Source organism: Sipha flava, unplaced genomic scaffold (assembly GCF_003268045.1).
Source record: "Sipha flava isolate LNK unplaced genomic scaffold, YSA_version1 573_pilon_pilon, whole genome shotgun sequence".
NCBI classification, from domain to species: domain Eukaryota; kingdom Metazoa; phylum Arthropoda; class Insecta; order Hemiptera; family Aphididae; genus Sipha; species Sipha flava.
The window spans coordinates 3682-18295 of NW_020273553.1; the positions used below are offsets into that span (position 1 = coordinate 3682).

General features: G+C 31.9%; 1 protein-coding gene and 1 pseudogene across 1 annotated transcript; one reads left to right on the top strand and one right to left on the bottom strand.

Moving 5' to 3' along the window:
* Window positions 1–284: 284 nt before the first annotated feature.
* Window positions 285–872, bottom strand: LOC112691199 (annotated as a pseudogene).
* A 2231-nt stretch (window positions 873–3103) lies between these two features.
* On the top strand, window positions 3104–9061 carry LOC112691200 (the record flags this gene model as incomplete). Its single annotated transcript, XM_025565350.1, is given in 3 exon segments — window positions 3104–5036; window positions 5117–5494; window positions 5966–9061. Coding segments are annotated over 3 exon segments (4806 nt in total), but the record flags the coding sequence as incomplete, so codon positions are not given.
* Between the last annotated feature and the right edge of the window lie 5553 nt (window positions 9062–14614).

The following is a 14614-nucleotide window of genomic DNA, read 5'->3' on the forward strand; positions in this document are numbered from 1 at the left end:
ATGAGTTTTGTTCATATTAAAAGATATTTGATGTATAAGTTTTTAGTAAGTAAAATGTATTGAAGTATATAATATTTAATTATAAATTGTAATAAAATCATGTACATGAAATAATTTAGTTGCAAATTTTTATTTTTAATATTGAAATAATACCTCATAATTTCATACTGTCAAGTAATAAATTATACATGAATTATTCTAAATTTTCATTATGTTACATTTATATACAATTTATTTGAAAATAGCATACTTTGATAAATATGATTGTACCTACATTTAAACCAACTTTTTTTTTTTTGCTTCACGCGCCATTTAGGCGCTTCGCAGCTTCCACCAAAGTTCTCCAACCTTCCCGATCCTCTGCATCCTCAATATTTGCTCCATTGCGTAATATCTTCAAGTCGTCCTTTACTCAGTCCAACCACCGTTGTCTTGGTCTTTACACAGGACGTGTCTTATTTGGTTTGTTAACTAGTACCTGTCTTATCAGTCTACCCTCTGCACGCCATGACCAGCCCACTCTAATCTTTTCGACTTCAGGAAATCTTTTAAATTGGTTGTATTAAACAGACTGTATAAGTCAGTGTTTTTTCTTCGCTCGTATTCACCAGTATTGGGGTTTAATATATGCCCATATATTTTTCTAAGTATTTTCCTATCAAAAGTCAATAGTTTATTCTCGTCACCCTGCGCCGTAGACCATGTCTCACATCCGTACATAACATTGGGACGTAAGTAGGCTATGTATATTTTTTTCTTTGTGTCTCTTGAAAGTAGTTTTAATGTAAACATTTTTCTCATTGCTTGGTATCTTTGGTTTGCTGCACTTATTCTGGACTTAATGTCGTTATGCATATTATTTTTATGATTTATTAGCACCTAAGTACTTTAAATTCTCAACTTGTTCAAAAGAGAAATGATCAATGCTTACATTTTGTAACTAAGTTAGATGTCTACTCATTAGCATATACTTAGTCTTATTTTCATTTATTTTAAGTCCCATCTTTTTACTTGACAATATGAGCTTTCTTACCGTCCCTTCTAATTCCATTTTCGATTTTCCAAATAGTATAAAGTCATCCGCATAAGCTAATAGAGTTGAGTGCCCTAGTATTTCCATTTCTCGGTCTTCTTGCATATCTCTTATGACTTTTTCAAGAGCCAGATTGAAGAGTGCGGGAGATAGCGCGTCCCCTTGTTTCAGTCTACATTTGATCTCTAATTTCTTTGATGTTTCTCTTAGGAATCGCACTTTACAAAGTGTATTAGAATTGCAACACTTTATTAAGCTAACCAATTTCTTTGGTATTCCGAAAAGTGCTGATCATAACCAGCATGTAGGTCCACTTTGTTACGTTATTCAATTCTCCTTGTATTATGTTAAAGCAGTTCAGTTCTTCCTTTATTCTGTTTTGGTATTCCATGATTTTCTTTTGATCTCTTAATTTACTTCTATCTAGTTTATGCGGTGTATTAAGTTGCCGCCTTTTTCTCCAAATCGTCGACAATTTTAACGATAGGCTTGCTATCACTAAGAAGTGGTCTGTATCCCCATCCGCGCCCCTATAGCTTCTGACGTTTTTTATGCTTGTTCGGTGTCGCTTGTCAATAATTATATGGTCAATTTGGCTTTTCGTCTAACCGTCAGGTGCCGTCCACGTGTGCTTATGAATGTTTTTTTCTGAAAAAAAAAGGCGCTGCTTATAATAAGGTTTTTCGATTCTGCAAAGCCAACTAGTCTTAGCCCATTATCATTAGATACTGAGTGCCAACTTTTTGGCCTATTGTTAGTCTAAGAAATTGTTCTTTACCGACCTGCGCATTCAGGTCACCAGCAATTATCTTGATGCAGTTGTTTGGTAGAAAGTCAAATAATCTCTCGAGGTCCTCATGGAAAATATTTTTCACTTCTTCATCTTGGTCCTCTGTCGGGGCATAACCGTTAATAATACATATATCGAAAATTCTCCCAGCTATTTGCAGGTAGCATAGACGTTCATTCACTGGCATGAAAAGTTTAATGCTTGACAATATGAAGTTGCTAACTATGAAGCCTATCCCATGTTCGTGTTTGCCTATCTCTTTCCCACTAAAAAAGATAGTTGAGTTTCCAGACTGAACATTACCATTTCCTAGCCAACGGGTTTCTTGTATAGCGACTATTGACACTTTGTATTTTTTAATTTCTTCCACAATATTCTTTAAAGCTACTGCTTTATAGAGAGTTCTGATATTCCAAGTTCCAAACCGAGTCTTCAAAAGTTTTCCGTTCCGAGTTCCACATAGATTCCCAATATTATCCACATTCTGAGGCTTTGTTAGAAAATTCATAACAGATGGTTTTTAACTACGGTGGATTGTTGGTTCACCGCTTAACCCTCAATCCTGGAGGGCTGGTTTTGGAACAGCTTACTAAGGTCAGCCCGTACCTCGGGGCCACAGGTTCCCAAAGCCCGTAGCACTAAATGTTTAGTGCCCTCTTGTGGGTCAAACCAACTTATTTTTATTTCAATAACGTTACACATAATAAGATTTTACTAGTGCAATAAAAAAATTGAAAATGATAAATGTCTTTTTATCATGAGAAGTTTTTGATTTCTATATTACCATTATTTTTTCACGTATCATTTTTTTAAAAATAATAGTTGTATTAACCTTTATTTTTACTTTTATTTAAATCTATAAGATAATATTTTAGTTTTTAAAATGTTTATAAGAATATTGTTCTTAACTGTGTACTAATAATAAGTACTAATAGATGTAATATGAATAAAATTGTGTTAAAAATCAAAATGAAAGATATGGGGTATATCACTATTATTCAACTAATAAATAATGATGAACTAATAGGTAAAACCTAATTTGGAATTAAAATTGCTATTTAATTTGTCTAATACTAGTGGAGTGTGTTACCAGAAATTGTATTAGTTGATATATTTCCGATTAAGAGGGCTAAATGGGTATTAAGATTTTAAATTTAATACAAATAAATATAATTAGTATGATAACAGATAATAATTTTACAATGAGCAATATTATAATTGTATTAATTACTATTTATTATTATATAAAATTTATCAATAATTTTTATTTTTATTTTCAGTTGAAATTTAACAGTGGTAACAAAGCCATTGAAAAGCTAGACTCGATGAGCGAATTGGATGATGAAGTCAAAGGTAAAGGTGGTAATGGTGAAAAACAGAAACCGCAGGTATCAACAGAAACCGTTGTGTCTATTCAACAAACGAAATTTGAATTACCGGAATGTCAAAAAGATAACGATGATAAAAAAGAGAAGGAAAGAGATTTTCGTGCAGAGAATGATGATACTTTGAGCTCAGTGTGTCTTCTTGGCGAGCCACTGGTAAAACATGGGCCTTATACGTTTTACAGCGCGCTAGGATACCGTAAACGTGGTGATGTGTCAAACAACAAAAGACAGCGGAGGAAAAAGCAACAGTCAATAGAGTCATGTTGCTGTAGCAATGTTGATGCAGACAATTATTCATGTTCCTGTTCTGTCTCATCGTCTGGTTCTGAATGGTCAGTTGTACGCATGAACCATTTTTACGCTATCCGCCCATGGTTTAACATTAGAAATAATAGTGATTCGCTACAATATTCACGGGAGCGGCGTCGTCCTTCAAAACATCTAAAACATTCATCAAAGTTATCCACATCGAGTGCGGCAGTTGAACGAAGTGTACATCAATATCAGCAATCTGTATATATTGGTGAACTAGAGTTATTATGGCGAGATGATAGTATAGAAAGAACTACTTCGGTGCCTTCATCATCACTGATTAAAAAACGTATTAGTAACAGAGTTACGCCTTCGTCGTTAGTAACGACATCAAATGGTGGCGAGGACAAGATAGACGACACGCCAATTAATAGCCATGGAGATGTAGCAGCCACTTCTGAGGATGACGATGGTGTCGGAAATGATGACGATTCAGCATTATTGTTGCCACGCCGTCGTACCTTACCCAGGCGTACTCGCCAGCCATCAGCTAAAAAACTTGAAGCTGCAGAATCTTGTGCTGCAGTAGCAGCAGCAACAATTTCTGATAATCACCCTTTACAACAGTCGCTGAACCATCGTAGTCGGCAATCGACAGTACCTTTATCAAACCCCCCTTCCATGACTATGCCTCAATCTACTCCTGATGCCCAATACAAACATGGAAATTTACTATGTAGTGTAAGGTTTTACGTGATGCCCGATCAAATGGTTGCTGGTCGAATTGGTGGTGTATATGGTGAAGACGAAGTACTAGAGATCAATACTTTGAATGCTAATGGTGGCACAGAGCGGCATAGATGGCCTGGCAATGAATTTCTCAATGGTGGTAGTAGAATAGGATCTATCTTAAATGGTGGTGGTGTCGATGATTATAGTTATGGTAGTGGAAGTAATTCGTCCGGAACACTACCATTTGGTTGTTCGGGATTTGTACTTCGTGCTGAAGATTTTGTCGAATGGGTTCGCGGTGGATTATGGAATTATGACGATGAAATTGAAGATACTGAGTCAGACAATGATTCGTTTGAATCTGAAAGTGGTGATGATCAAAAACCAATTAAAACAGATATTTCGAAAGAAGAGGATGATCAAGTATCAAAATTGCCAACATTAGTTTCGGATGTCAAAAGCAAAGTTAAACAGTTAGAAATTGTACTAGATGAAAAAACTAAAGTGAAATTAGAATCAACTTTTACTACAGACGAAGTTAAAAAAGAACATGAGATTACTGCCATCGTCGATCAAAGCGATAATTGTAGGACTTCAGTAAAAGAAATTCATGATGATAATTATTACCTAAATTTGGCTGTTGATGAGGCAGTGAATGCAGAACGTTTTCCCTTGGCAGCTGCTAAAATTCATGAGAAACGGTGTGGGGCTATGATTCACCATAGTGATCACCATTGTTGTAGCATAAATTGTGATTCGTTAGTCAACGGTGATATTACTAATGATGTTAAAATAAAACGTGAACATCTGAATCATGGAAATACGATTGAAGCCCCTGAAAGTATTACATCGCTCTTATCTATGTTATTGTTCATTAATTTATCGTTTAATGAAATATTTTGTTTTTTTATTTTGTTACAGTTGACGATAAGCGTGAAATTAACCAAAAGGTTCACTGTAAACATCATAATCGATGTTCCCATAGTAATGACAGGAATAAAAAAATCCATAGTGGTGGTAGAACTAAACAAAAAGTGGTGGTGATGAGTTACTCTCGATATTGTCGATACAGAGCGCAGTTACAACGTATGCGTGAAGAACAGTATAGTAGAGATTGCATTATTAGCAAAGATGGAACAGAGAGGAAGGTGATGACTTACCAAGGAGCAAATACTAAGACCAAGACTCGTGTGCTTTTTTGTCGAGAAACGTATGATTTTCCAGCTGAACGTCTTCTGCACCCTTTTTGTGAACTACCAGATAACGATCAAAACGCTACTGTATTAGTCAACCATATGGGTAAGTACATTGGTCATCATAATATACCTCCAATGATAGTCGTTTCCTTAAAATTTTTGAGCATAATTATGGATCTGTCAATGATATGTACATTTATAGCAGCATATGTGTATGTGCAATATGCAGTAATAATGAACTTTTTATATAAAGGCATATTTTGAGTAAAGGAATAAGAGTTCGGTAACAAATTTGATTATTATGTAGTAATTATTGGCTCGAAATTACTAAACATATTAAGAGAAATTAATTATTAGTTACTTTTATTTAAAAAAAATACTTACCTACTAAAATGTTCTTAATGATTTAGAAATTCACTGAAATTAATTTAATTTAATTATATTTTAAGGTATTTGAAAAATTCCTCCTTTAAAACAATTGTTTATCTATTTGATATTATGTTAATCTATAGTTTTTTTTTTTAAAACCAATCAATATTTCTGATATAAAAATATTTATTATTTTTTTTTATAGCACCTAAACTAAAAGGCTGGCCTACTTATCCTGCATCTTGGATGTCTTTTCGATGGAACCGCGTGCGTCGTCAGCTGCGTCATTTAGAGCGTGATAATGGTGATAACGAAGATCAGCGCAGACGCCGTCGTCGCCGAAAGCTCAAAAAGACATGTCGTCAGAAACAGAACGGAACAAGTGGAATGGCAACTAACTATTCGTCTTCAACTGAAGACGACTATTTAGACGATTCAGATTCTGAAGACGCATCGTCAGCTTCAAATGATGCCGCTACAAATTCTACTACCTTTTCTTCTACCTCTACATCAGATTCAGATGGAGCACCGCCAAATTTGTCAGCTATGCCTAAAACTCTTAACAAGAATCATTCTTCATCGAAAGTTAATGGTGGTGTTCATAGTGACAAAAAGACCCTATCATTGCCATCTACTAGTAGTATGATCATTATTAATGGTGCTACTACTATAACAACAGTTGCTAATAACAAGCGTAATGCTACAGCTACAGGACAATCTGGTCTACAACAGTTGACCAAACGTCGTCGAGTTATATATACCACAGAAAGCGTAACCCAGCAAAATAATCAACAACGAGTATTGTATCAGCAGCAGCTACAACAACCACAGCCTAGGCAACAACATTCCAACCTTCGACCTAAACAGTTAGAGCAATTCCATCAACTTAGTCAATCGCAACGTAATCAACACATGCTTGTTATTAAACAACAACAACCAAAACTACATTCGATTAGTAGACGATTACCAACACCTATTGCATCTATACAGCCCTCAACTACTAGAATAATTCATCATCATCTACCACCTTCAGTAACTATTATGCCGGTCATAGTACCCACAAGTAATACTGCTTCTCAACATCATCAACAACGATTTAATAATCGTCTGCAAAACAGGCAAAAACAACACTCTACTTCTACAATATTATCAGCTGCTTCACAACGACGATTTAATACCAGTGATCGACAGCAAACGTCACTTCCACCTGTTATCATTGAATATGATAACGATGACAACCATGAGTATGCATCTGATGATAATGGTAGATACAAAAAGTCTACAATAGCAGCAGCTATAGCTGCTTGTCATCGACGTGTAGAACAACATGATTCTGAAGATAAGATAAAGCAGCAACGGGAAGAAGAAGAAAGGCAGCGTCGATGGCTAGTAGATGCTCTGCGATTAGGTGGATTGGAAGTAACAGCAGTGCCATTAAATACCAGTAGTGGAAATAACAGTGGAAGTAGTAATAATATAAAGATTAGTAGCTCTGTGACAGAAACTGTACAACAGCAACAGAAACAATGGCGACAGCGTGGTGTATTGTTTGAATCATTGTTATCAACTGATAATGAACATAATAAGAATGACGTTCAACAACACCACAGTGTTGATGGTGATGACGACTCAATCCAAGAATCGGACTCTGATTCTGTGGTGATGACGGTTACACCTGATGTTGTTTGCATATTAAATAAGTCTCAACAACAGGAATCAGTGGAAACAAAACACCAACAACAAATGTCGTCTAGAGATGTACTTACTTCTACAGCGTCAATGACGATGACTCACCATCAAAAACAACTTCGCCATTCAATCAACTCAAATAATGATGGCAATAGCGGTGGTGATCAGCGACAACATCCTGTTACTGCAGCGGTCGCAGCAGCTGCATTACATGATAAAATAAATCGTGCAATTGATTCGTTGAAACAACAGCAACAGCAAAAGCCGAACACTACTGCACCTGTCAGTAGAGACAATGTTATTGTAATGAGTTCAACTAATCACCACCATCCAAATAGCAGTAATAATAATAAACAACAGCAAAAACAATATAAAAATAATAGAATGGCTGGTGTTCGACAGCAACAAACACCACCTCCTCCACTATTAGATCTGTCTGTTAAGCCACAGTTGATGTCCAATATCAATACGAAACAACAGAAACTTTTACCATCGCCTGCCATCACAAAAAGTAGTTTTAAACAACTGCAGCAGCAACGGAAAAGCCAGTCACCATTCCATTCTGTTTCTATGACCGTAACATCAACAGCCCCAGCTAATTTAGAAATTACGATTGTACCTGTCACTGCATCATCCACCTCTAGTTCTACGAAGCATATATCTCAGCAGCAGAAACGCAGCTTATCGACAACAGGAACTTATAATTCTATTAGTGGAACTGAAACTCAATCTTCAACATGTTTATCATTGACGAAAACAATCAAGCAACAGCCTCAGCGGCGGAATGCTACTGCTACCTCATCAGCAACAGTTTCGGCATCAGTTCTAGATTTGATGTGTGTTGGCAGAAATCGGAATCTACAACAGCAGCGAAATGGTAGAGGTGTATCGGTAACAACGACATCTTCACAACATCAACAAATACTCGAAATAGCTGCTTCTGCTGCGACTACAATTCCGTCTCAACATCAAAATGATAAGCGAAAGTCGCAACAAAATAAAAAAGATTAAATTGATTGAATTGTTGACTATATTTTTGCCATTAATCGCTGTGTTGAATAAGATAAATATCTAAATATATATATATATTAATCATGTATAACGTTAAGATAAAATGCATTATAGAATTTAGTGTACCTACCTATGTATTAAATTTGTATATGTATAATATAAATAACTGATGTATCTATTCTTTTTTTATTTTAATTTGAAATCTATGGCTTGTGTGTGCGTGTGCCAGTGTGTATGTTTGCAACCACAACAGTTACTTTAATTTTTATCAATATACAATGTATAATTCACAGAGATATAATATACTTGTAAAATATTGTATACTTAATTTAATAATATTATTAATAAAATTTAAAAAGGAAAAATTGATTTTACCATGATAATATTGGCATTACCTTTATTGTTTTCTCACCATTATATTGTGCAGTAACTTAACCATGTTAATATTATACCTATACCATTATTGTGTTACCATTTCCGTTGTAATATGTATAGGTATCTCTACACTCTTATTGTCAATAGTACTGGAGTCTAGAGGCCCATAGTATTTGAAATATGTAGTAGCTGTAAAAAAAAAAAAAAAAAAAAAACAGTTAAAAATGAAGTATAAGAAGTCTATTATAGTTGATTTATGATAAATATCAAGTAATAGGTGCAAATTGTATTTTTAATGTTAATAATGTTGAGACCCAGATAATGTCTACATTATAGCTACTTATAGAATAAAACGCTAAAATGTATTAAAATCCATAGTAGGTTTTAGAGATGCATATATGCCTCTTTAGTTCTTTTCAGTGTTCTATTTATTGTTATATTTATTATATTATAAATCATCAGTAAAATATAATAAAAGATTGTATTTTAGACATTTATTAGTATATTTTGTGCACATTTAAGTTCTACGAACTAAACCCGAGTTAAACTTTAGATTAACTCATAAGTTATGCTACGAAGATTCATTTTAACTCTCCGATTTTGGATACTTTTCACAATCGTGTAACTATTTAAATGATAACTACATTTTTTAACGGCTTTAGGACGTGTATTAGAAACCTAATGGTTATCATGAAAATATAAATTATCTTACTTATAATAAAAAACAACTACATTCATTGTATTGTGTAGTTATGGTTTTACTATAATTATATAGTATATTGAGAATTTATAAATAGCGTTTTTATAATAATTATTAAGAGCTAAATGAATCGATTACTCGACTGAAATTGTGTTATAATAATTTTTTAATTTATTATTAGGTACAACAAAAAACAAAAAGCAATAATTTTCGTGATTTTTGTCAAAATTTAATATTAAAATTTTCATATATTTATTTTTAAATGTGGCGTTTTCTTAAGTTAAGTAACTATTGTATATTTTTTGCATGGTATAAGAATAAATGCTTCAAAATTGGGTCGGCTTAAAAAATTTTTCAATCTGTGTCATATAAGATAAATATATTATTTTATTATTTATTTATTATATTAATATATTATCACACGATATTCGATATAATAGAAAAATATTACGGGCATTACAAAATTATATAATATTATCATATTCCGTGGAATTTATTTTTTATATTATTTTAAATATGTAAGATAAAACAGTCTAAAGTACTATACTGTCACACAGCATCTGAAAACTGATAAACACATCCGAGCTACTAATCGAAAAAATAAATCAAAATCTCAATAATTATTGCCCAATATATACTATTACAATGTTTCAAAATTAAACAAAAAAATTACAGTTCAATTATTTCAATAAGGTATTTAATATAATTTTTTGTTCATATTAATTATTTTATTAATTATGTACGTTTTTAAACTAAATACATTTAACTAACATGTATTTTTGTTTTTTATATTTTAATAAAAATCAGTGCATAAAATTTATAAGTTTTTAGTGCATATAATTTCAGGCTATAATTATTTATTTTTTATTTTATTAATAGAATAATTTGTATAATTATTATTTACACAATAAATTATAATAAAATTGTATTATATAATCTTACATATTATACAAGTAAAATATTATATATACTTATCAAACAGTTAATACAATTATAAAAAAATTTTAAAGAACCTGGTTTTTTTGAATCATCTTTTTCTGTAGTTGAACAAATGTACCTCAAATTTTTATTAACATTTTTTTTTAATATCCGCTATAACTTACAAATCTTAAAACAACAATATCCTATATTTGCTGGTGTCCTTCAAGGCAGTGATATTGCTCCTTTTTTATACACTATATATACGTCGGACCTGCCCACAACTGAAAATACATTAGTTGGAAAAAATGCTGATGATACAGCCCTATTATCAGTTTTTTCTGACCATACCACCCCATCTTATCAATTAAAAACTCATCTAAATATTATCTCACAGTGGTTCATCAACTAGAAAATAAAAATCAATAAATCCAAGTCCTCTTTTGTAACTTTCTCGTTCAGACCTTTAAACTGCTCAGTTGTAACAATCAACATCACCATTTCTCACTCAACAGAAGTAAAATATCTTGGTCTTACATTCGACAGACGCCTTACCTGATCTCTCCATCTTAAAGATAAGCGTAAAAAACTTAACTCCAGACTTCACCTGCTTCGTTCGAACCTTACTCTACCTATCAAAATTATTCTCTATAAAAATCTTCAACTAATATGGACATACGGTATAGTAATCTGGAGTCCCACTAAGAACTCAAATGAGAGAACTCTACAAGCTTTTCAAAACATCACTCTTCGCTTAATCACTGGTGCACCCTGGTTCGTTTCGAATGAGACCCTAAACTCTGACCTCAAATTACCTTCCATCGACGATACAGTTGCTTCCACGCTAAACTTCAAGTTATTCCTAACCAATGAGTTATCTTCACTTCCAGGTAATCCAATCAGACACCTCAAGAGGAAATGGTGCCGTAATTTGATAACTTAAGTAAATACTTATAAATGTAAGAGGTGTCACAAATGTGTGATTCCTTCATCATGTACTTATTCCTGTTAATTATCTGTAAACTTATTATTATTAATTATTGTACTATGCATAGATTGTAATTCTTCAAATAAAGTCAATTTTTTTTTTTTAAAAAAAAAAAAAACATTTTTTTAAATTACGACCACATTAACGTTAGGGACTCATGTGCAGTGCCATATTTAGACATTTTGCGTCCCGGCGAAAAAAAAAATGGTGCCCCTCTAAGGGGACAGATATAGGAGACAGATCCTCATGAACCTTTTAAATATTCTAAAATCAATGATATTTTTGTGTAGTATGCACGCCGCACGCGATAACAATAAATTTGGGAACTAATATTAGGTATATTAATAATATTCTATATCGCTGATAGCAATATTGCTAAAAATACATTAATAATATATATTAATAAATTAAATACATTAACATTAATTTATGATACTATTATTAAAAACAAAAATAATAATAATTTTAAAATAATTTTAAAAGTTCAATAATTCACAAGTGAATAAATTTCCGACCACAAAATGTTGGCGCCCGGGGCAGTTGTAGCCAGGTTAGCCTACCCCTCCCCCTAAATACAGCCCTGCTCGTGCATCGAGAAATTTCTCATCTGCTTTCCGCCCCTGTAGTATTATTAATAAATATAATTTCTTACTCTTATCTTAATTTGTTATAACACATTTTTTTTCACAACTTAACGGCTCTAATAAAATATACTAGTATAATATCGATAAACATATATACATATATATATGTATATATCGATTAACATGGATCATTCATTTATGGAAAGAAAAGAATCACATTTGTTAACAAAATTTCTAAATTATACCACTAAAATATTAGTAAAAACAGATGGATGAATTATTGACCAAGTTTATTTTAATATGTATGAACCACGATTAAAGATAAGATGGTTACTCAACGAGCTATAACTTGGTGTTGCCCGTAATTTCTTTTAACCACAGAACTGAAGTATAGCGATCCATGTGGTGAATTTGTGCAAAAAATCGTATGTCTGTGATAATACCACAGGCAATAATAATCATAGATAATAATATGTATGGTAATAATAAACAATATTCATTTAAATTAAAATATCATAAGGATTTTCAAAATAGTTTTTGAAATCTTCTTTTTTAACACTTATTCCCAGTTCTTTCCATAAAGTACGGTTAGTAGTTGCCCCGTCACTAGTCAAGCCAACAACTTTTGCTCCTGCATTTTCCAGCAATATTATAGTTTTAATAACAATTTTTGCAAGATCTAAACCTAACACCAAAAATTATTAAACAACTAATAATGAAATATATTATTATTTTGAATTTCTTTTATTAATGTAACTAATAATTTATTGATGCCTTTTATTGGACCTTTTGATGCAAAAACAGCTATGGGTTGGGTAAAATTATCAGCTGAACTTTACCACATTAGAACCAACCCATGGTTGACTTTTTCAGAGCTATTTATTTTATTTTCTATTTTATTACCATAGTCTTCTAGCCCAGTATATGTTAAAGTACGACTGTTACCTAACACTTATACTCTCTCTTAAGAAAACTTCATCAAATAACAGAACACCTATTTTCTGTTTTTCAGTTTTGATAATGAACTTTTTTTTTAATAGTTTGAAAAAATTCAAGTCAAAACCACAACCAACTTGAACAGCTAAAAAATTTCTTCGAACTGTGTTTACCCATGGCAATGGAAGTATGTTATTATCCCTTAAAAATTTATAACCACTGGGAGATCTAAATTAAATAGCATAAAAGAAGGAAAAAATATAATCATAATAATGTTTTGTTATGAGCTTAGTAGCTAGTTCTTACCTAATTTGATAAAGAAGACACAAAAGTGTCCAGTTTCACTCTATCTTCTATTTTTAATATTTTTAAATTTGGATGTTGCAAATATCTCATGTATAAGTTCAGATTGACTCTTGGGAATTGTATGATTTTCTAATAATTTAGATAAAGTTGAATTACTCATTTCATTCATTTGTTTTCTGTAGTTATTTAAATTTTGCTGTAATGTTAGTATTTTTTTACGTGCTCTAGAACATTTTTGTACAACCATTTTCTTGGCTTTTTCAATATTTTTAATTTTTTTTTTTTATTTGAGGAATAGTATGTTCTTGAACTTATTCTTTTTGAACTCTTGTACATTTTTTTTTTTTTTACACTGTATAATAGTCGCTTGCACCATAAACAAGAAGAATCACTAAATATTAAATCATTTTTATAATAAAAATTAATAATTCAATTATAACGTTTCATGTTATGAATTGGTAGAATAGATAAATTTATCTTTTATCTTTAGGTAGCACTTTCAAGCATTTTTCATGGAACCAATTACCATATGTGAAACATATTGCTTACCAAAATATGTTTTGTAGGCAGTAATATCATTTGCTGATATTGATCCATTACAAATCCTAGTTTTATTAAATATATCTAAAACTAATTCTAAGTCTTCTTTGCTTTTTAACAAAGAATTAGAAGAACCAATATCTGCAACTGATATTTCTCGGCCATAAATATGTGAAATAATACTTAAATCTGTAAAATTAAATAAAATTATACATTAAATACTTGCAGTGTATTTTAAATAATTAAATATAATAATTTACTAACCTTCTAAAGCCTTGTCCAGACTCCCACGTATCAATAATATCATTTCTATTAAAATGTGATCCGCAAACTCTAAATTGTTTTTTTAATTTTATACCTAGAATAAACTCCCATTCTTCCCATTCACTTTTAGGTACAATAAAAGAAGATTTGTGTTGATTAACACAACTCGGTACACAACACTTCATTTTAGTTAATTGGGTAAAGGTGCGTAATTATAAATGTATAATTATTAAAAAATTATATTCAAAAACATAAAAAAAAAACGCAAAAGACTAAAGTTTAATATGCTTAATCATGATTTAAACCATGGTAAATTGGAGGGAAATTAATACCCATCTTTACCACTTGGAACACTAATACTCAATTCATATCAACAGAAATTGTTAAGAATATTTCAGAAGCATACATTTTATTAATATTACGGCTCGTTGAGTAATCATCTTATCTTTAATCGTGGTATGAACCAAGGTGGATATATATGGTGGACCAGCTAACACCTTCCCATCTGTTTAGAGAGGTACGTCGTATTTACTACTGATGATA